Source organism: Cavia porcellus, unplaced genomic scaffold, assembly GCF_034190915.1.
Source record: "Cavia porcellus strain 051 isolate PalLab524CR breed Dunkin Hartley unplaced genomic scaffold, mCavPor4.1 scaffold_16, whole genome shotgun sequence".
Lineage (NCBI taxonomy): Eukaryota > Metazoa > Chordata > Mammalia > Rodentia > Caviidae > Cavia > Cavia porcellus.
Window position 1 is genome coordinate 30,234,806 of NW_026947499.1, and position 21,509 is coordinate 30,256,314.

Sequence of the window (21,509 nt, forward strand, 5' to 3'; positions counted from 1 at the left end):
TCGGTTTTCACCTTCTGCAGCTCTGCAGGGCCATCCCCACCGTCAGGATTCCCAAAGTCCTTGACCATTTATACAGTCAGGTTGCCTTTCCCTCCTAAGTCCACAGCTGGCAAGGGCCAGACACTTAGTCTCTCATGACCACCATCTCTATGAAATCCTGACCTGTCCTTGCTCACATATCTTCACATTCACATATTTCTGGGAGAGTGGAGATCTGCACTTACATATAAGGGGCAGAGTGAGGAATGATCGCACCAAGGGAACCCACTAAGTAGGGTTTGGTATGAACCTTCCTGAGTGATCTGATGCCTGGCCTCTGCTGCTCAGATCACTTGACATTACTAATTATTCTGAGTAGGTCAACGGCCCTTCATGGCTCAAAGAGACAAATGTATCTTCCCCTTTCCCAGGGTACCCACAGAGTCCCACATGCACTGGGTGCTCAGGTCCGCTTGATTCCCTCTGGTCGACTCATTCATTTCTTACCAGTGTAAGTGCAAGTAATAAACACTAGCTGTGTGCAGCCACAGGGGTTTAGAGAGGAGGTGCCTGGGGAAGCATTATTCTGCTCAGGACTACAATTAATACTAGGGTTGGGGGAACACGAATTCCTGAAGACTGCAAGTTCAGCTAGAGCAGGAGAACCTAACGCAAGAAATGACCCTCAGCCTCAGTTTCTCTGAGAAAGCGGCTACCTGACTAGAAACAGGTCAGATACCCATCCAAGACTTTCATGCAAAGATGCCTGTGCAGGGTCACCCACTACGCGAGTAACCCAACCCGTTCGCGGAGACCCCGACGTGGACACCCCATAGGGACACCCCCGCCAGTCGCGCGGACAACCCCACATAGACGCTCCTCAGGCTGCGCGGATACCCTTTCCAGGATTCCGTCACTCCGAAATCCACCCTACCTGCTGCGCCTCCCGCCGCGCCCCGCACCCCGCCCGCAGAGGCCCAAATCCGCCACCGGAAGCGCATCCCGCGTCTCCGCAGAGCCAGCGCCACCGCCGCCATAACTGCGGGGCCTCGGAGCGGCCGGGGCTGCCCGTGGCGCTGCCTGCTCCGCCGCAGACGCGTCTTGCAGTCCGGGTCACCTGGCTGCGAGAGAGGTGAGTGCGCCGGCTGGCGGCGGCAGGCGAGGCATTCGGCCTGGGTCCGAACTCAGAACCGGAAGGGTATCCTCCCGGGGCTGGGGAATTTGAGCGGGCAAGGAGGGATCCAACCTCGGGGCGCGGGTGGGTCGGGCCGGAGGGTCAGACCAGGATGGGTCTCATCCAGGATGAGATCAGGATGCGGGTCGCGAATTCGGGCAGTTGTGAAGAGATCTTACCTGAAGGAGGGAGAATGTCGCGGGACAAGGGATGGTCACTGGACTTATTTTGGGGAGGGAATTGACCTGTGCAGGCATGGCGGCGGGGTCAATACAAGAGTGGGAGGTCTGGCCTCCAGTGAGGGCTGCCTGTCCAACCTGGAGGGTCAGACTGGCCCTGGAGTAGGACCTGATGAGGGTGTGGCCTGACATAGCGGGCTCCCACTTGGGTCTTGGGTGGAATTACAGCTCAAAAAGTTAAACTCTGGGGGAGGATCTGTGGTGCCCCAGTTGCAGAGGGGTTTGGTGATCGGTTTTAGTGATATCTTGGTGAACAAGTTTGCTTTTGAAAGCCTTGAGGTGTATCTCCAGGCCTTTGCTTTATACAAAATGGCTGGCTGCCTAATCAGGAAGGGCCCCATAGGGGTCCGGGACCCTCTGCAGAGTCTGGGTGATTTGCGGAAGCCTCACCACCGCCACCACCACTACCACCCCCACCACCCCTACCCCCACCCCACCCCCCACCCCGCCATGGGAATGACTGAGAATGAGGGAAGAAGTCTCCCCAGTCCCCTCCTAACAGATAACATTTGGATTTTTTTCCAGCCAGGGATTTTGGTGTCCTGTTGCTTTTTATTGTGAAATAAAAAGTCTTCCATATTTTGGGTACAATAGGATTTGACTGAAGAAGGGTGTTATGTCACAGAGAAACACAGCTAGACATCGGTTAAAGTGCAAAAAACAGATTTTACTTAGAAACAATAGGGGAAAGAGCTGAGCTCCGTTCCCTTTTGTGCAGAGAAAACGAGTGTTTCAGAGGTTTAAGGGAGTAACATGCAATTAATAAAAATTAGGGAGGGAGAGTTGGTCCATGAGAAACATGTCGAGGTGAGTGCTGAGACTTATAGAAGTCAAACTCATCTTCTCACAGAAGCTGTGAGTCAGGATCCTATCTTTAACTGTTGGCTGGAATCAATTGGTAATCTGTAGCAACTGTTACTAGAGGATGTGATCTTTTGACCCTGGTGCAAGACTGGGTCAGATATTGCAAGCACATACACTCCTGCACAGGGAAAGCTTTATTGGGTGAGAAAAAGGTTTCAGCCAAAGTGGGACTATGGCCGAAAGGGGGTAACAATCTAGACAGTGGCCACTCTGCTGTTCCTAAAACAAAGAACAGATTTTTTTTTTGATTTGTTGGAGTGGACTAAAGCCTGGTGTTTTCTGTTGGTCAGGGACATGGTTCCAAAAGATACTTCTTTTTGTGAGGGACTTGGATCAGTGGGTAGTCATAGTAAGCTTTTCTTTGAGGCTATTGAATTTTTGAGTAGTATCTGGTAGTATTATCCTACCTTTGTGAGTCTGAGCTCTATGATAGGGCCAAAGAACTTTAGGTGTTTAGGCTTTTGTAATTTCTAAAGCAGCACAAGAGTAGAAGGAAAAAAGGGGAAAGAAAACACACATTGGCTCCAATAGAGCAGTAGGGCAAGCTGTCTCTTGTTAAGTCTTGGACTAAACATTTTTAGATGATCAATATGTCTACACTCAGAGTTCAGCAGAATCAGACTCAAGTTTCAAGATGTAGCAAAGGAGAGACACAATATGAAGACAGAAATGTCAAACCTTTTATCCCATTTTAGTCTCCCATCAGATTTCTGCAGGCCTGAATAGCGTTTTTAGCAATAATGGCTTTCAAGTCTCTGGGAAGTAATCCAGATTGCTGTTGTAAGGCAGAGACCAGCTGAGACCACCAGGCTTGTGTAAAGGCAACATGGCATGGAATTTATTGTGCTTGGGTGCCTACAGGCAGGGTGAAAAGGCTAGCTGTAGGGAACAAAGAGAAGTGGGCTTTTTTATAGGGCTTGAAAAAAAGCAAGGAACATTAGGTGAGAAGCTCTTAAACATCAATGGTCAAGTTCTCTGGATGTTTTGTGCCTCAGTGGGAAAAGTCCTTGGAGCATCCTGTTTGTTTGAATGTTTGTTGTGAATGTTTAAGTGTCTTTAGATGTCCAGGTGCTTGCAAGAGTCTGAGTTCCAGTTTATCTCTTTTATGACATTCTGTGTTTGCTGAGGGCAATGGTTCTGAGCTAAGAACAATACCCCTGCTGGCAGACAGGTTGGATGCTGGGGAAGTAATGTCCAAGTCAAGCCTCACAACTGTTATAACCCACACATCAACTAATGTACTTCCTAACTGTATGTCCTCCAAAAATACTGATTTTAATTTGACAAGAGCAAATGAAGGAGGAAGGCTTAGTTAGGTTTTTCTTGGTGTCTCATTTTATACAAATGCCTATTGAAAGATGCCATGCTAGTGAGGGTAATAGTTTATTGTACCCAAGGGTTTATAGTATTTTGCTGTTCCACCCATCGGTTCTACCACTGTCCCACCATAGTGATCCCTAACTGTCTCACAGCTTTGAATTTTCTTAGGCATTTGATCAGGGGGTGGGGATGGGAGTACTGTTGGACCATCATAGGAATGTGACCTTGAAGTGTTAGAAACTGTGTTTAAGTCTTTAGAAGAAGCCTGGTCTGATTGTGGTCAAGGAGAATCTTAGTGACTCTGTTGTTCAAGAAGAGAAGAGAAGAGAAGAGAAGAGAAGAGAAGAGAAGAGAAGAGAAGAGAAGAGAAGAGAAGAGACGAGACGAGACGAGACGAGACGAGACGAGACGAGACGAGACGAGACATTCAGCTTTCCTCTGGACAATAGAAGTCCCTTTTATATAAGCAACTTTTATTTGTGAAGAACTTTTATTTGTGAATGGCCTTGGGATAAGGCCATTTGCTGGATGTACAAGTGATCTGGCACTTAATGAAGGATGTTTCTGTGAAACATTTGGAAAAAAGATAAATGGTTAGAGCTGAGATAAACTCAGTTTTTGAGTCCTGTGGGCAGTACATGGAGATCTTTAAATGTCTCCTCCTTTCCTTCCTCCTTTTCCTCTACTAGGTTTTGAGCCCAGAACCTTAACATGAAGCTATATTCCAGCCATTTAAAAAAATTTTATATTTCACTTTGAGACAGGGTCTCACGGAGTCTAAATTGCCAGGCAGACTCAAATTTCCATCCCACCTGCCTCACCTCCCACAGTGCGTGGATTACAGGTATGTGCCACCATACCCATTTTGCCTTGGGCTTCTTGTGCACTTTCTGATGGTGAGCAGTCAGTAGACTTTATATAGACTTTTACTGAGCCTTGCTGTCTACCATGCTGCAGACCTGGGGTGATGACTCATTTTACAAAGGAGGAAATGGGCTTAGTTCCATGTCCTATGGTCCTGCCCCTAAGGCTGAGCTTGTGCTTACCCTGCCTCCTGGAGTTTCCCCCCTGAGCTTTCTCTTTTAGCCTCTGTCTATAGACAGTTCAGTTTGCCAGTACTGAGGAGACAATGCTCATGGAACTAACAAGTAAGGGCAGAGGCAGCTGGTAAAGTGCAACAGCAGCCCTGGCAAAACCCGAGTCCAGATCCAAGGCTCGTGGCACTGGAAAAGACAGCAGTAGCCTGGCCAGCAACAGTCTATACAGAAACAGCTCAAGTGCTATTGGTGTGTACAGCATCTCAACTCCATTCCTGCAGCTCTTTTCCTTTTTAAGACAGCAATTGGAGGCAACCAAAAGGTGGAATACAACAGAGGGGCCCAAAGGTTGTCCTAGGGGAGGTGGCTGTCACACAGACAAGCTTGCTACTTCTGAGGATCTTTGGTGGGCACAGAGCACAGGAAGACTCTACCCTGCTGACCCTTCAAGGCCTGAGAGGATACAGATATGCAGGAGCAGTGACTTAGTCCCCCTTAGCCCATTCCTTTTGTAATGTCCTCAAAAGTGTTACTGTTCCATTTCCTGACTCTGAGGTGCTACTAGACCTGCTGGGCATGTCTTGGAGCAAGGAAAGAACAGGGTCCAGTAGAAGCCCTCACTCCACCCTGTTTGGGTGCACCTGGGTGAAGTTACAGAATCAGCATGGATGTAGCAAAGCACTTTCCCGCAAAGGTTTACAGAATAATGCTTTGGGAGTCAGTGACCCCCCTTCCAACTTGAGGGTGACTAGGGGCCTCCACCCAAACCTTATAATTAGGTGGTGTGTCAGTATGCTGCTCAGGCTGGCAGTGAACTCCTGAGCTTAGTGATCCTTTTGTCTCAGCCATCCAAGTAACTGGGACTATAAACATATCACCACACACTGCTAATTTCCAGGCTTGCTTTTATTTTTATTATTTTGAGACAAGTGTGTGCTACCACACCCAGCCCACTGCCAGGCATTTTGACTGCCTCCTCTGGGTCTTGAAGACAAACGTGATGGGAGACAATGGAGGTGATAGTTTGGAGTTTGGTCTTGGAGAGACTACTTCAATGGGCTTATGACAAGGAACATGGAGTGCTAGCGTGCTCTTGTATCCACTTGTCCAGGTCTGTGTTCATCTATGCAGAAATTGCTGTGACCCATCCCTTCTTGCCACTGGATGCACATGGCAAAGGCGCATGACAAGGACGAGCATGGGGTGGGCAGATTCTGCTATAGTAAAGATGGCTGCTTCCCCTGCTGTGAAGAAGGGAAGTGGGTGTCCCTCAAAGGGCACACTGTACCAATAGGCACAGGTTGGGTGGGTGGCAGTAGGCAGGGTAGTCAGCTCTGCTTAGCAGAGATAGGCCCTTTCATTGCTTGGGAGCCCTGGGGAGCTGGACCCTGCAGTAGTTTTTTGAGTCTTGCTTCCTTATCAGGAATGGCATGTCCTTTTTTTCCTTTTTGGAACAGAGAAGGCTAGGGTAGGGTTTGTTTTTAAAATTTTTGCTTCACTACTGTTTTTGTTTTTTTTCTGAAGAAGACTTCTTTCTTTTTTCTGCTGTGCTAGGAATGACCCTTTACACATGAGGCATGTGCTACACTCTTTTGCTTTTAATTGTAACATATACAGAACTTATAATCTACCATTTCTAAGTGTACAACTCATTGGAATGTTAAGCCATGACTCCCCAGAGAACTGTGAAAATAAAAGGGTTTATTGAACTGTGGCAAATGCTAGCCAGAAAAAGAAAAGCCCAAGTCCCAGGACAAATTCTCCCAACTCCCAGCACCAGGGCCAGGTAGCAGTTAGGAAATGTCCACTGGACAAGAGCTTTCCTCATAAACTTTAGGGAAGAGCCGGGTGTGGTACCATATACCTGTAATCTCAGGACTCTGGGAGGCTGAGGACAAGGATTACAAACTCAAGTCCATCCTGGGCAATTTAGCAAGACCTTGCCTCAAAAAATAAAACAGTCTGACTGAGGAGGATCACAGTGAGTTTGAGGTTAGCTGGGGCTACATAGTGAGTTCAAGGCAACCTGAACTACAGAGTGAGATCCTGACTCAAAAAAACAAACAAGGGGCTGGGGATTTAGCTCAGCGGCATAAGCACCTGCCTTGCAAGCAGGCAGTCATGAGTTCGATCCCTGGTACCGATAAAAACGAAAAAGACCAAAAAAAACAAAAAACAAAAAACAGCTCAATGTGAAAACCTTGAACTCAATCCCACCCCCATAACCTTTGGGGAAGAAAGCACTGTAACCTACATTGGTCATAGATAGGAGGGACAGGATAACTCAAAACAGGCAAACTCAAAAACAAAAAACCAGGCAAGCTCCCCGTATAGATAGTCCATAAGGAGAAGTGCTTACTGCTTCTGGATTGGTTGGGGTTAAAAGTTAATATGTGAACAATCTGCAGCAGCCCTGCAGGGAAGCAGTGATGAAATTTAAGTCAACATTTCAAGGTTTCGACATCCAGGGATTTCTTTTGTGGGAGGAGGATGCTGGGGCTCAGTGCTTTTTCAGGGTGTCACCTATGTTAAGCACACACTCTGCCCCTAAGCCACAGTCTGAGCACAGGTTTCTGCATACAGGGTCTTTTCCTTGATTTGGTTAGCAGCTAGCTGTTAGCTGGTTATCTTAACTTCTCTACACTCTGATCTTTGTAACAGAACAAAATTCTCCAAACTTTTCTGCTGTCATCAAACACATTCATATTATGTAACCTTTACCACAATTTACAAAACTGTTTTTTATTCATCTCAAACAGGAACTGCACTAATAATTCCTTGTCCTCTTTCCTTCGGCTTCGGGTGACCTCTAATTTCTGTCTCTGTAGTTTGCCTTTTGGAAGCATTCCACGAAAATGAAATTAACTATTTGTCCTTTTGTGTCTGGTTTATTTCACTGTGTAATATCTTGAGGTTCATCCATGTCACAGAGTGAGTAACAGTAATGATATTGCTCGCCTTCAGGCCAGTGTGAATAATGTGCTGGGAGCATGAATGAACAAGTGTGGGTTTGAGTCCCTGCTTCCGTTCTCCTGGGTGTGGAATTGCTGTGTCATAAGGTAAATCTCTGTGTGCTTTTTCTGAGGAACTGTCAAACTGTTTCCACCAGCATTCCTACCAGCAGTATACAAGGGCTCCAGTTTCTCCACATTCTTACCAATATTTGTTATTTTCCTTTGGGGGCAAAAAAAGCTATTTTAAGCTGACATGTGGTACATGCCTATAATCCCACACTCTGGGAGACTGAGATAGGAAGATCACCTGGGTAATTTAGCAAGATCCTATTTCAAAATAAAAATATATATATATAAAAATGGGCTGGGACCAGGCATGGTGGCACATGCCCGTAATCCTAGCACTCGGGAGGCTGAGGCAAGAGGATGGTTGCAAGGTCGAGACCATTGTGGACTACAAAGTGAGCTCAAGGCCAGCCTGAACTGCTGAGCAAGACCCTGTCTCAAAAAAAAAAGACTAAATAAATAGTTGTTTTTCTTTTTTGTTAAGTTGTAAGAGTTCTTTATGGATTCTGGATGTTGAATACTCATCAGATTTGATTTGTAAATATTTTGGTCCATCATGTGAGTTGCCCTTTCCCTCTCTTGATAGTGTTTATAAATGCACAAAAGTTTTTAATTTTAATGAAGCCCAATTTATTTTACTTTGGTGCCTATGTTTTGCCAAATCCAAGATCATTTACTTTTACTTTTATATTTTCTTTCAAGCTTTACAGTTTTTGTTTTGTTTTGTTTTGAGATGGTCTATGTAGTTCAGGATGGCCTTGAACTCACTCTATAGACCAGGCTGACTACAGCAATTTTCCTTCCTCAGCCCCCTGAATGCTGGATTACAGCCATGCACCACCAAGCTTGGTGGTTCTAGCTCTTATTGTTGGGTTTTTGACCCATTTTAAGGGGTTTTATTGTTTTTTTAAATTTTTATATATATAGCATAAGGTAGGGACTACTTCACTCTTCTGCATGTGGATATTCAGTTGCCCTAACACTGTTTGTTTTTTGTTAGTCTTTTGGGACTGGGAACTGAACTCAGGATGTTGTGCTTGCCAGTCAGGTACTTATGCCACTGAGCTATATTTCTGGCCCCACCATTTGTTGAGTATCTCGGCACCCTTGTCAAAAAAATCATTTGACCATGAGCATGAAGATTTCTAAGGGGCTAGGGATATAGCTCAGTGACACACACAGCATCTATCTGGTGAGTATGAGATTGTGAGTTCGATTCCCAGCACCAAAAACAAAGAAAAATGTTTATTTATTTTTAGACTGTCAACTCTATTCCTCTGGTTTGTATATCTGTCTTTATAAAGTATCAAACCAAATGGAAGACTCTTTGTACTAAGGAGACTAGAAGGCAACATTTATCGATCTGACACCAGCAGGCTGGTGGGAATCAATTCCAAAATCACCAGCTCCAACTAAGAGTGAAACAAAAACTTGTATACATTTTGTAAGCGGGAAGTATAAAAGCTGATAGCAGTCTATCATATAACTGGTTGCATTAATCAAGTTGTATGGTATCAGCCAGGTTTGTTCTGGGCGGATTAGTCGAAGGGGTTGTTTATCATAAAGTGGGAGAAAATAGGGAGGGAGCTGGGGCTGAGGGTTGAAACTGATTGAAACTAAGCTTGTCCTTGACTAGTTTATTTCAACTGAACAGTCCTTGAAAATAGAATATGTTTATGTCAGACAGTAGAGGCAGTCCAGATGGATGTAGTCAGACTAGTCAAGTTGAATTACCTCCAAATTGCAGCAGACATGGTCAGGCAGGGCTAAATGAGTCTAATGGTCTAACTATGTGATGGGCTGGGTAAGCACATCTTATCTTAACACATCAGATTGTTGACTTTTAATGTTTCTGCTTCAATAACAGTACCATACTGTTTTAATTACTGTAGCTCTGTAGTGAGTTTTAAATAAAAAGGTAGTCCTCCAACTTTTTTATTAGTACATACTTGCAGTACATAACAATTACACTCATCATGGGGAGTTAGTATAAGTACAAAACACATCTTGATTCTTTTTATGTCCCCTTACCTTTCCCTCCTCCCACTCTTTTGATCCTCTTGTTTGCAAAAGATCTTTCTACCTCCTATTATTTATATTTATTTTCCTTTTTAATTTATTTATGCTTTGTATTTTTTTTTTTTTAGACCAGAAATTGAACTCAGGACCTTTTACTTGCCAGAAAGGAGCTTGTGCCACTGAGCTACATCTGCAACCCTATACTTTGTATTTCTTATATAAGAGAAATCATCTGGTATTTAAGTTTGTGTGTTTATTTTACTTAGTCCTCCAACTTTGTTCTTTTTCAAGATTGTCTAGTTATGGTCTCTTGAGATTCCATAGGAAAAAAATTTTTTTTTTGAGACAGGATTTTGCTATATAGTTAAGGCATGTTTTGAACTCATTATGTAGCCCAGGCTGACTTTGAACTCAAAGTGATCCTCCTTCCTTGGCCTTCCATATGCTGGGATTATAGGCATGTGCCTATGGCTGTGGCTCTATAGGATTTTTAAGGATAATTTCTCTATTTCTGCAAAATTTAATGTCTTTTGGATTTTTCATAAAGATTACATTAAATTAGTAGATTGTTCTGGATAGTGTTGTCATCTTAACAATATTAAATCTTCTATTCCATTTAATTTGTTGGTGTTTCACAAAATCATGATCAGCAGGTAAAGGTATTATCTGTGGTAGCCCTGTCATGGCCCAGCCCCGTGGCCCATGCCCAGAGCTCCTGAACTGTTAATCCCAATGGTGTCCTCACTGTGGGCCCAGAGCTGTGGCTGGAAGGGGCCCAAAATGAGGGACCATTCAGTTTCCCCATGGAAGTTAACAGGACAGAAATCCAGGCCTGATGCTTTCTTTCACCAGTTTCTACATGGTTTTCTTTAAGGCTCTGTTTTTAGTTCCCTCACTTGTAATTTCTTCTGTTCTGCCAAACACTAAGCAATTTCTGGGCAGTGTGTCCAGGGGTGACCCTTATCCCCTCTGCTCTCACAGCTGGGCAAAACAGAGGAGGATTGTCCAGGAGCACTGGCCTCCTGCACTCAGGGAGGACCCACAAGGAGGAGGGTAAGACCTTCATTCAGGAGGCAGTGTGGACAAGTAGTCTCTGCTGATGGTGGACTGTGGCAGCCAGGCCCTCTCACCTGGGCCTCAGTGCCTCATGCTCACAGGAGAATCCCAAGACTCTGGGATGAGGTGTGGAGGTAGTGGGCTGCCCTATCACCAGCCTCCTTCTAAGGGGACGAAGTAGAACTTCAGTGCTCCAGCCTGCGGTATAGCTTTTCCCTCCTGCTCCCTTCCACCAGGCCCTGAGGAACTTGGTCCCTGCACATTACTAACAGTTAGGCCTAGCAGAAATTTAAGTCAAATTCTTACATAGTTCAAGTGTTACAGGAATTGAAATTTAGAGTTGAGGCCTCTACGGTCCATTGAGCAGTTTACTATTTAACAATAATACCCCTTTTTACTTTGGATATTTATTGTTTATTTTACTTTTTGAGACAGAGTCTCACTCTATAATTCAGGCTGGTCTTAAGCTCACTATGTAGCCCAGGCTACCCTCAAACTTACAGTGATTCTCCTGCTTCAGCCTTCTGAGTGCTCAGATTACAGGTGTGCATCCCCACACCCAGCTTGGATATTGATTTCTACCAGTCTCTAGTTTTTGTTTTGTGGTAATGGGAATCGAGCGAAAAGTTTCAGGCATGTCAGGCAAGTGCTGTATCACAGCTGCACCCTAGTGTGCCCCCCTTTTTGTGGTCGGGGCCTTTGCACTGAATTATATCCCAAGCTTTTTTTTTTTTTCCTTCCTTAGCTTTTTTTGTTTTGTTTTCACTTCTAATTTTGAGACAGGTAAATTGTCCAAGTAAGACTCAAAATTTCAGTCTTCTGCCTCAGCCTTCCAGAGTGCCTGCCTGCCTTCTTCTTCTTTTTTTTTTTTTTTTTTTTTTTTTCTCTACAGGAATCAAACTCAGGACCTGTGCTTGCCAGGCCAGGTACTTTGTCACTGAGCTATATTCTCCAAGCCCTCTTTCTTTTTCAATACAGAGAATAAACAAAATGGCCCATTATTACAGTACTCAAATACTATTTCTGGTAATAATAGATTAAAGTGATAGATGATAGATAAATAAAGCAACACAGGTGTATATTAGGAAATTCCAACCATGAAGAGCAAAATAGAAAGGTCCTCTATGTTACCTCTCCCTGTTACTTCTTATCTTTTTCCTCCCAGTGAAGATGGTGGTCTTAACCCCCCTGCTATCTCCTCTAGTACCTCATGGGCATGGCAGTCCTGCCTTGCAGGAGACATTGTGCACTGCCTGCCACTGTGCAGGACCTGGAGCTCTTAGCAGCTCAACCCCTAGCTTTCTACAAAGATGGCCTGATTCCCCTTCCTGTAGGAGTCAGCAGGACCCAAGGTTCACCACAGACAAGGACACTTCATGCTGACTCTACGTTCTGTACCAGATCCCTTGGCTGCCTGGGATACAGCCTTTTGGCCTTTTCCTGTAAGTTTCACATTGGCCACAGTGGCTCATTGTTCTTTTTGGTCACTCTCCTATTCATTTGTATGTTTTCATTGTAACTAGCATTTGTCCTCTGTGTCATTGCCAAGTTTATCAGTGCTCTCCTGAGCAAAATGGTTCCTTTCTTTTGCTTTTCACAAGGTGCTGGCACAGATACCACTGTAATCCACAGGGCAGTGCAGATATGGAGACCTGAGAGACTGTTTCCTGTGTCCCTTGTTGGGAGTCACTCCAGGTCCTGTCCCATTATCTCTCAGAGACCATCCGTGGTCTCCTCTGAGAGTAAAGAAGTGACTCATTGCTTTTGCCCCATCAGAGAAGGCTGAACAAGGCTGGCCTTTAGGGAAGGGACTGACATAGTTGGACCCTGGTTAATTCTAGATTATGGTCTATATTAATGATTGTCTAAAACCAAATTGAACTCTGCAGAAATTCTTTCCAGTTGCCTGCTGGGCTCAGACAGGTGAAGTCCAGAGCTTGCCTGCAGCCAGAGGGTAGGAGCCAGGCTAAGAAGCAGCTGCAGAGATCAGTCAGCCAATGGATGCCAGAGCAGGGTGCAAGCATGTGTGCACAGACCTGGTGATCACATATCCACTCTGTAAATAGGCAACGTGGCCTAGGCACCCCGGAAGTCTGGGTGCCCACACCTCCCTTCCTGGGGCAGAGCCTTCATGCACCTGTTTATCTTCTGCTTTGACTTCTGAGTGTCCTCCCTTTCCCAACTACCATGGCACTAGGAGTCCTAAGACTGCCCTGAAACAGGCTCAATGAAAAACAGGATCTCAAGTGACCACAAGGCTGCTAATGGAAGCCACTGAGTTCCTCTTTCTTGTGTCCTTTCCGTTTGAGTCTGGCCTGAATCATGGGTTTCTGCTTTGAATATTGTGAACTCTGTTCCATCCTAGCTTGACTGCTCACAGGGTCCTAGCCACCCACCCTGAGTAGGGTTTTTGTTTTGTTTTTTGCTTTTGTGTTAGGGAACCATCCAGTGCCTCATATGTTGCTATGCTTTACTACGCCCTAGCCCTTATGTATGGATTTAGAGGGTCTTCGAGTCAAAGCTATGTCCTACATCAGCAAGTCCCACCCCATCCTGGACTTTAGGGGAAGGAAAGATGCTTGTATTCTCCTATAATTCCCTTGAAGGCTTTTTGTTTGGTTCCAGGAACCTTAATTAAACAGGGCTAAATGACAAGAGAAAAGCTGGGTATGATGGTGCAGGCCTACAGTCTTAACACTCTGGGAGGCTAAGGCAGAAGGATTGAAAGTTCAAGCCCACCCTGGGCAACTTAGCAACATACCAAGACCTCATCTCAAAATATAAAGTAAAAAAGGACTGGGGATGTAGCTCAGTGTAAAGTCATGAATTCAATCTCCAGTACCAGGAAAAAAAAATGCAAATGTTACTAATTTTACCTGTACTTGGGGATTTCCACACAACCATAAGCTCTGAAGAAATGGCCAAAGCGGGGCTGGGGGTTTAGCTCAGTGGCATAAGCACCTGCCTTGCAAATGTGCAGTCGTGAGTTCGATCCCTGGTACCGATAAAAAGGAAAAAGACAAAAAAAAAAAAAAAAAAAAAAGAAATGGCCAAAGCAAGATGTGTTCACACTTGTTTAGACAAAGAACAACAACTTTGTAAGTACTAAGTCATATTTCTGGACTAGGGCTATAAATTCTAGGCATGTCACTTAAGAGGTATTCTGGGTGAGAGTGAAGCTGGTGAAGATAAGGGTTACTTCAAATTTATGTATTCAAATTCATCATGGCCTGAGTGTCCAGGTCTCTGATGATTAAGGGCATTTTTTTCTGTTTTGGTACTAGGAAAACACTATTCTCAAGAAATCTTTCTAACCTGCTACCAATAGGAAAATAGCACATTAAGTTGGGCATGCTAGTGCATGCCTATAATCTCAGTATTTGGGAGGCTGAGCAGAAGGATTGTTGCAAGTTCAAGCCAGCCTGGGCTACAAAGTGAGCTTGAGACCAGCCTGAATTGCATAGCGAGACCCTGTCTCAAAAAGACAAAAACAACAACCACAACAAACTACCACACAACCTGCCTGCACTCACTTCCTCTTCCAGCTGAAGTAACCCTTAGATTACTTACTGTGTGGATTCAGCACATTCTGAAATGGCCTAACTTTAACTGTCCCTGGGAAAACACTGGGGCAGAGAATTGTGCCCCTATAGGCTTCAATGCACAGCCACCAGTGCCACACATACATCTGCTCTATCCACAGGTGCTAGAGGGCATGGGGAGGCAGGCTTACCTGATTCTGACCCAGTCAGGAAACAGGCATGTGGCTGGCTTCTCCTATCCTTGGCCCTCCATGAACACAAGGGGATACGGACAATTCCTCCAAACTGAGGACAGTGTGGGTTACATCAGGAAGGGCCTAGAATACTTAAACCTCTCTCATTCCTCCCCTTCTGCAAATTCCCTTTACCCTACCCACTTTGTTTGTCTCACTCTGTGCTCCACCCCTGCAGATGCTAGGAGCCCCGCCTCTGCTGTTGGCAGCCGCCTCATTGGGCATCACACTACTGGCCTTCCTGCTGGCCTTAAGACACTGGGGCTGGGGCCTGTTACTCATATGCTGGTTTGAGTTTATTCTGAAGCCAGTTCAAAACCTGATCATGGGTGACACCAAAGAACAGCGCATCCTGTCCTATGTGCAACAGCATGCAAAGCCTGGGGACCCTGAGAGTGTGCTAGAGGCCATCGATACTTACTGCTCGCAGAAGGAGTGGGCCATGAACATAGGACAAAAGAAAGGTGGGTGACTTGGCCAGTGGACCTAGAAATGGGGATCTGGGGCAGGGCAGGACAGCACAGACCTTACAAGTGGGTGCTGTTATCAGGGGGCAGTTGGGAAGCTCAGGGGGTACTGAGGTGGGAGTGCTAGGCTCATCAGGAGCTTGAGCCACAGCCAGGCAAAGACTATCCACAGCCCTAGGTACCCACTGCAGAATTTAGACTGCTATCCCAGAGGGGAAAGATGGAGCTTTGACAAAATGTGCTTTGTACATTTTGTTCCTGGTGGAGGCCACTGTCCAGGGACCTGGGGGTTTGAATCAGGCTCTGCAAAATCCCTGTCAGGGACATCTCTGTTGGCACTGGTCCCTAGTGACTCTTTTAAGACCTTGCCTCAATGGTTCCATGTAGGCCCCATGCTCACTAGGTATGGGCATGGCACAGCTCCCTTTGACTTCTGTCTGGTCATAGGTCCTGGCTGGGAACTAGTTAGGCAGGTTCTCCTGGGCCTGCCCCTGGCCTTGGACTCTGGCCTGGGCGTAAGTGTGCTGCACTCCATCCCTACCCCACACCTGATATGCACAAAGGCATGGAGCCCTGGAGGGCAATGGGGATTCCATAGATGTGTTCAGTGGGGACCAGGTTCTTGGGACTGAGACCTTGGGGTAGGTAAAAGACCCTCCCCAGCCAGGCATGGTGGCACACACCTGTAATCCCAGGGCTGAGGAAGGAAGATCACAAATTCAAGGCCAGCCTGGCTTTACAGTGGTGAATTCAATCAGCTTGAGGTTTATATTAAAACCCTGTCTAGGGCCAGGGATATAACTCGGTAGCACAGCACCTACCTGGCAAGCACGAATTTGTGAGTTTGCTTCCCAATAACAAAAAAAAAAGAAAGAAAACCCTGTCTCAACTCCACCATTCCCGCCCAAAGGAAAAGATGAAAGACCCTCTCTAGCACTGGGTAGAGAGGATGGGGAATAGGGAGGAGCCGCTGCTTGATGCAGAGAGGGTGAAGCTGCTCCCCTCTGTCTACCTGTGCTCACACCTGCCTCAAACACCCCACAGGTGAGATCATGGATGCTGTGATTCGGGAGCATGGCCCCTCCCTGGTGCTGGAATTGGGGGCCTACTGTGGCTACTCAGCTGTGCGTATTGCCCGCCTGCTGCCACCTGGTGGGCGGCTGCTCACCATGGAGATCAACCCCGACTTTAGTGCCATCACCCAGCAGATGCTGAACTTCGCAGGCGTGCAGGATAAGGTGTGGTATGCCTGAGCAGACAGATGTGAACAATGAGGCTCAGAGGGGACTAGGTGAGCAGGAATACCCAGATCATACCTGAATTCAGTTCAAAAACTGAACACCCAGCCAAGCAAAGTGGTATACTCTCTCTGGGAGGCTAAGGCAGAAGGACTGCATGGAACAAAGATTGGGCAACTTAACAGTTAACAAGACCTGTCTGGGGATATAGCTAAGTATGAAGGTCCTAGGTCCAGTCCCCAGTACTGCACAAAAGAACACCACCAACAACAGTAAAATCCCAAAACAAAACACTAGCCAGGCCCTTTTGTGCTCAGGGTTAAGGAAGGAACCACCAGCAAGTCTGGGAAAGTGGTTTCACTGCTCCCTGTGGGAAACAGGCAGAGTGCAGACTCTGAGTAACCTCAGATTCACAGTCAGCTGTTAGGGAAGTACAAGCCCAGGCGTCCAGGCAGGAGCTGCTATGTCCCTCGGAGATGATAACAACAGCACACTGTTCCAGGTCACTATCCTGCTGGGGGCATCTTACGACCTCATCCCCCAGCTGAAAAAGAAGTATGACGTGGACACGCTGGACATGGTCTTCCTTGACCACTGGAAAGACCGCTACTTGCCAGATACCCATCTCCTAGAGGTGAGTAACACCTACTTCATGCCTCCTTTAGATTCTGTTTTGATCTAAACTGTAACAACCATGGAGACTCTGGGTGGAAATGGGAGAAAAGGAGTTTGGGGCAGGCGATGTGGACCAGGAACTGGGGAGCACGACTTGTTGGGGATGTGGGTACAAGGTGTTGCCATGCAGAGTGAGCACCATGACCCATAATGTCTGGGTCATGGGGGGCAGAGGGCCAAGGAAACAGAGCAGCTCCAGAGCCAGGCAGAGCTCCAGATTGGGCATCAGCTGGTGCTGGCACAGTAAAAGCAATTGTGTCTTGGATTTTCCTCTTGAGGTTTCTGCTGTCCAGTCCTTTAGCTCCTCAGACTCCTCCCAGCCCTCAGCACTGCTGCTCACCCTGCCTCACCTGGCCAAGACCTCGGCAATGACATGGAGTCATCCTCATTCTTAGTGGTGGCTGGGGATAAGTAGGAAGGAGATGTGCAGGTCAGGACAGGACAGGACAGCCAAGGGGAGTTCTCTTAGGCAGAGGGAGGCCCACCCTAGAAAGGGGGTATAAACCTGAAAATTGGGTACTGAAGGCAGAGAATACGCAGCCGACTAGATGGCTGCACTTGGATGGAGGGCTGGTGTCACAGGAGTAGATTTCAGCAGCTTTTAGTGCATCTGATAATTACAGAGGCTTGCTTTTAGAAAAGTAGCAAATATTGCAGTTCAGTAACTAGGAAACTAATAGTTTTCTCAGTGCTTGTTCAAAACTAGCAATTATCTCAAAAGAAGACATGGCATGAATTGGAAATAGCTGTACTTTTAAAATTGGAAACGGCTGTACATTTAAAACATGCTCTGCATACCCACAGCCGGGGCTCACTACTCCCTGCTTGTGTAGCTTCCAGGCCAGCCTGGCACTGTGGAGACTCAGCCACCCACTTCAGGAGTAAGGGTTAAGGGGCATAGGGACAGGTGCAAATTCAGAATTGGATGGCTACTTTGGTGGGGGGGGGGGTCATAGGTTCTGTCACGCAGGTGGCTTTACAGGGCTGCTTGTGTATCCTCGCGCCTTGGTGGATACGCAGAAGTAGACCGAAGAAGCCTTGGTGCCTTTGTATGGCCAATTCTGTCACTTCTGCCTTATTCTGTTAGCATTACCAAATCTGGCACTTGTCCAAGGGGAGAATAAGCCTCCACATGTGAAGGGAAGAATGTCACCAGCACGGTGGACAGTTCAAAAACTCCTGGCCTGCAAGGCTGTTCCCTCCCACATCATTGTCTGCATGACAGCCATGGGTTTGCTCAGACTCCAGTATGTTTTCGGCCAGAATTCCAGAGTGGTCACTCAGGAGGCTCAGGTGATCTGAGGACAGGCAAAATATAGGAGCTGCCTTCTTTCCCCTCAGCTGAGTTTCCTAAAGAACAGTGAGCCCTAGAGCCCCCCCAAAAGTGACCAACACTTCTTTTTTGCTATAATGAATATGATTTTAGGGTCACTGGTTTTACTGGTAGCCAAATTGTGCCCCTTCAAGCTGACTCTCTAGTCCCTGGCAGACCCTGAGAGTTTGAAGACCCAGACATCCTCCTCATATTGTACATTTCCTGCTCTAGACTTGAGGGAATCCTCTCTTAGGTCCTAGAAACCTGTGGCCTCCTGCTGAGCAGGTCTATTCTAGGTCTTTTCAGCCAACATTTTCAGCTTTGTAAAAAGAAGATAATACACTGTGATATATAGTGGTGCTTCCTATTCAAATTGTGGAACATGGGACTGTCCTGTGACCTAAGAGCTTCATTTTCTACAGGGTCCCTAAGGATCCCTTAGCTTTCTCTCAAAGTTTGTTGACTAGAAATAACTGTCTCCCTCAAACAGAAAACTGCATGGCTGTTTAGAGTAGGGCACAGAGTCAAACACCAGTGCTTTTAAGATCTCTGCTATATACAATTTGAAACCTAGGTCACATTTTTTTTTCTCAGTTTTCAGGATGGAACCCAGGACCTTATACATACCTGGCAATCACTTTCTCACTGAGGTACATCCCTAGATTGCAGTGGCAAGCAAAAATGCCAAAACACCCAGGATTTAGAGGCAGATTTAAATTTACAGGTACTAATCAGGGTCACTCCCAAAATATCAGGCCCCAATTTCTGGTGGTCTAGGGCTTATTTGAGATAAGCAAGCAGGAAGTACAGGGGCAGAATGGCTTGTCATTTGGGAATTGGTTTATATAGTGTGCATCACAGTGACCAGCCATTTCTAAGAGACAGGAACAACTAAAACTGCAACATGAACTATTACCTGGGCAACTAAGAAATTCAGGTACACTGGCAGGAGGTGCGGGGTGACATTTTCTGTCATAAGGTCACTTGTTTGATTTTGCTTTTATTTTCAAGATTACTTTCTTAACTTTTATAATTTGGTGGGGGGCGTACCTCCAAAGTCAGCTCCAAGACAGGGACATCGCTTCTCCAGCTGCTTCTCCCCACACCAGGATACACTTCCCCTCAATGTTGCTTTACTACTGTTTTTGTGATGTAAGCAGATCCACCTCCCAGCTTAAGACAAGTGTCCTATCACTGATGTTTCTCCCCCAACAGTGGACCCTAGGGGCCATTTCTTGTGGTACCATGTCTGATAATGACTTCTTTCTTCTGCACAGAGCCTGGGCCCAGGAAACCCAGTGTTCTTCCCAGCAGAAATAGGGTCTGAAAATGTAAGGAGCTTGGGCTATCCAGAACAGACATGGGGCATTTTTGACAGTGGAAAAGCTGACCTTTCCAAAGTCAAGATGACCTTTGCAAAGTCACCCTAGGCAGGCTGGATATCACCCTTGTGACATTAGCAGCCAAAGCCCCCAGACCTTGTCCCTTGCAGGTGCCTATGTTACTAGCACTATGTGTCTGCGGGACATATTGGCCATACTCTGGCCCAACCGCCTCTGTTCATGCAGCATTTACTGATCAACTGCTATGTGCCACATATTGTTTTAGTGGGCAAAGATGACTACAGGAATGAACGGAGGCTGGGGTGTATCTCAGTGGTTGAGCACTTGCCCAACATACACAAGGCCTTGGGTTTGATTCTCATCACCACATAAAAGGGGGGTGGTAAATGGAAAAGCAAAAGATCCCCATTTTCATGAACCTGATGGTCCAGAGGAGGCACTGAAACTTTTCTGCAGTGGCTGCTCTGAAGAGAAAATTAAGAGTTAACGAGACCCAGACTGCTGGGCTGAATACAGGCTAGTGTGTGAAGCAGCAACCCAAGGAAAACACCTGTTTTGGGTTTCGTTTGCCAGGTCCTCTGACCCTCCCACCTCCACTGTCTGTCCCTTACAGGAATGTGGCCTACTACGGAAGGGGACAATACTTCTGGCTGACAATGTCATTGTTCCAGGAACACCAGATTTCCTGGCATATGTGCGTGGGAGCAGCAACTATGAATGCACACACTACAGTGCGTACCTGGAGTACATGAAGGTGGTGGATGGCCTGGAGAAAGCTGTCTTCAAAGGCGAAGGCAGCCCAGTGCAGTCTTAACTGCCCACCCTATGTTCCTCTGCCAGGTTTAGTCCAGAAGGATGAAATGGATGTATTCCTGCCGAGGTCACATCTGTGATTCTCCGGTCTTTCCTTAAGTATAAACCATACTGGAGGCTTGTGAGGTATAAGCCTTCTTTAGGCTGACTTTCTGTGTTACAGTTCCAAACTGTCACATACTGGCACACTTCAAAGTGTAGGGGCCTCACCATGCAAAACCACTGCAATACATCTGGATGATATCTTCTGATAAAGACTGAATTGAGGGCTTATCTATAACTCAGTGGTAGAACACTTGCTTTGTATGCATGAGGTACCAGCTGCAAGCCCTAGCACTGCAAAAAAATTTTTAAAAATTGGAGTAGAGCCAATAACAGTGTCACCAACTGGCAAAAGGAATTCCAATAGGGTGTGTACATATATTAGTTTACAGACAATGACAAATCTGTTAGACCTAGAAAAGGGTGAGGAAGCTGCAAACATCTGAAAACTGCTGGGCTTATGCCCAAGCTGTCCTAGAGGTTTGCTGTCAACAGGTGGCAGCAGTATCTCAGTGACAGTACCAACTACCAATTCACATCATATTTCTGACTCAAATTTTTACCTTTTCAAGAAAAAAAAAGTCATAACCTCTTTACTAAACTTAGCTAGCTATAATAATCTACACCAAAACATTTAAGATGTAAAATAGAAATTAAAGATCTAAATATTTATACAAAAGGTCAACTGAGTATTATTCTTCTCAATTTACTCCTTCTTTTCTGATACCCTCAGTTTCAATACCAAATACACTAAGTCCCCTTCAACAGGATGCTAATGCTATAGGCTAGACTCATGACTGGTGTCACGCTCAGCCTAGGGGCTCGTGACTACAGCAGTGGAAAGGAGTCAACCCTGCTTTGTACTCCTCTTCCTTGTCAGGCCAGGGACACATTAGGTCCACCAGGATATCTGTCTCTCCAGGAAGCCAGAACAGGGCAATCGGTCAGCTTTCACACCCATCTCTGACCAAGGAGGTGCTGGATCAGGTAGGCTTGGAGTTACGTGATGTACTCAGGCCCTCTGGACACCTAAGTGATCTTGAGTAGAAGTACCTTCTCTTGTTCCACCCAATCTTGTTTACCAGACAAGAAAGGTAGGCTCAGACTGGCTGGCTATTTCTGCTGATTGCCCA

General features: G+C 46.1%; 2 protein-coding genes across 3 annotated transcripts in view; one reads left to right on the plus strand and one right to left on the minus strand.

The window, feature by feature from the left end:
• The window catches only part of Txnrd2 (thioredoxin reductase 2), a 54,061-nt gene extending 53,013 nt beyond the window's left edge, over nucleotides 1–1,048 (minus strand). The window contains exon 1 of the mRNA NM_001256474.1: nucleotides 914–1,048. Within this exon, the coding sequence (NP_001243403.1) occupies nucleotides 914–1,016 (103 nt within the window). The 5' untranslated portion in view covers nucleotides 1,017–1,048. The remainder of the gene's footprint in view (nucleotides 1–913) is intronic.
• Comt (catechol-O-methyltransferase) lies at nucleotides 963–21,055 on the plus strand. 2 transcript variants are annotated; one of them, XM_013141679.2, is made up of 6 exons: nucleotides 989–1,111; nucleotides 4,341–4,420; nucleotides 14,662–14,947; nucleotides 15,995–16,188; nucleotides 16,691–16,822; nucleotides 20,135–21,055. In XM_013141679.2, the coding sequence occupies exons 3-6, from the start codon at nucleotides 14,662–14,664 to the stop codon at nucleotides 20,333–20,335; spliced, it is 813 nt and encodes a 270-aa protein (XP_012997133.1). In that variant the 5' UTR covers nucleotides 989–1,111; nucleotides 4,341–4,420; the 3' UTR covers nucleotides 20,336–21,055. The 2 variants fall into 2 exon arrangements, with proteins under 2 accessions (XP_012997132.1, XP_012997133.1); XM_013141678.3 differs by lacking the exon at nucleotides 4,341–4,420 and having other exon boundaries at nucleotides 963–1,111.
• Nucleotides 21,056–21,509: the final 454 nt, after the last annotated feature.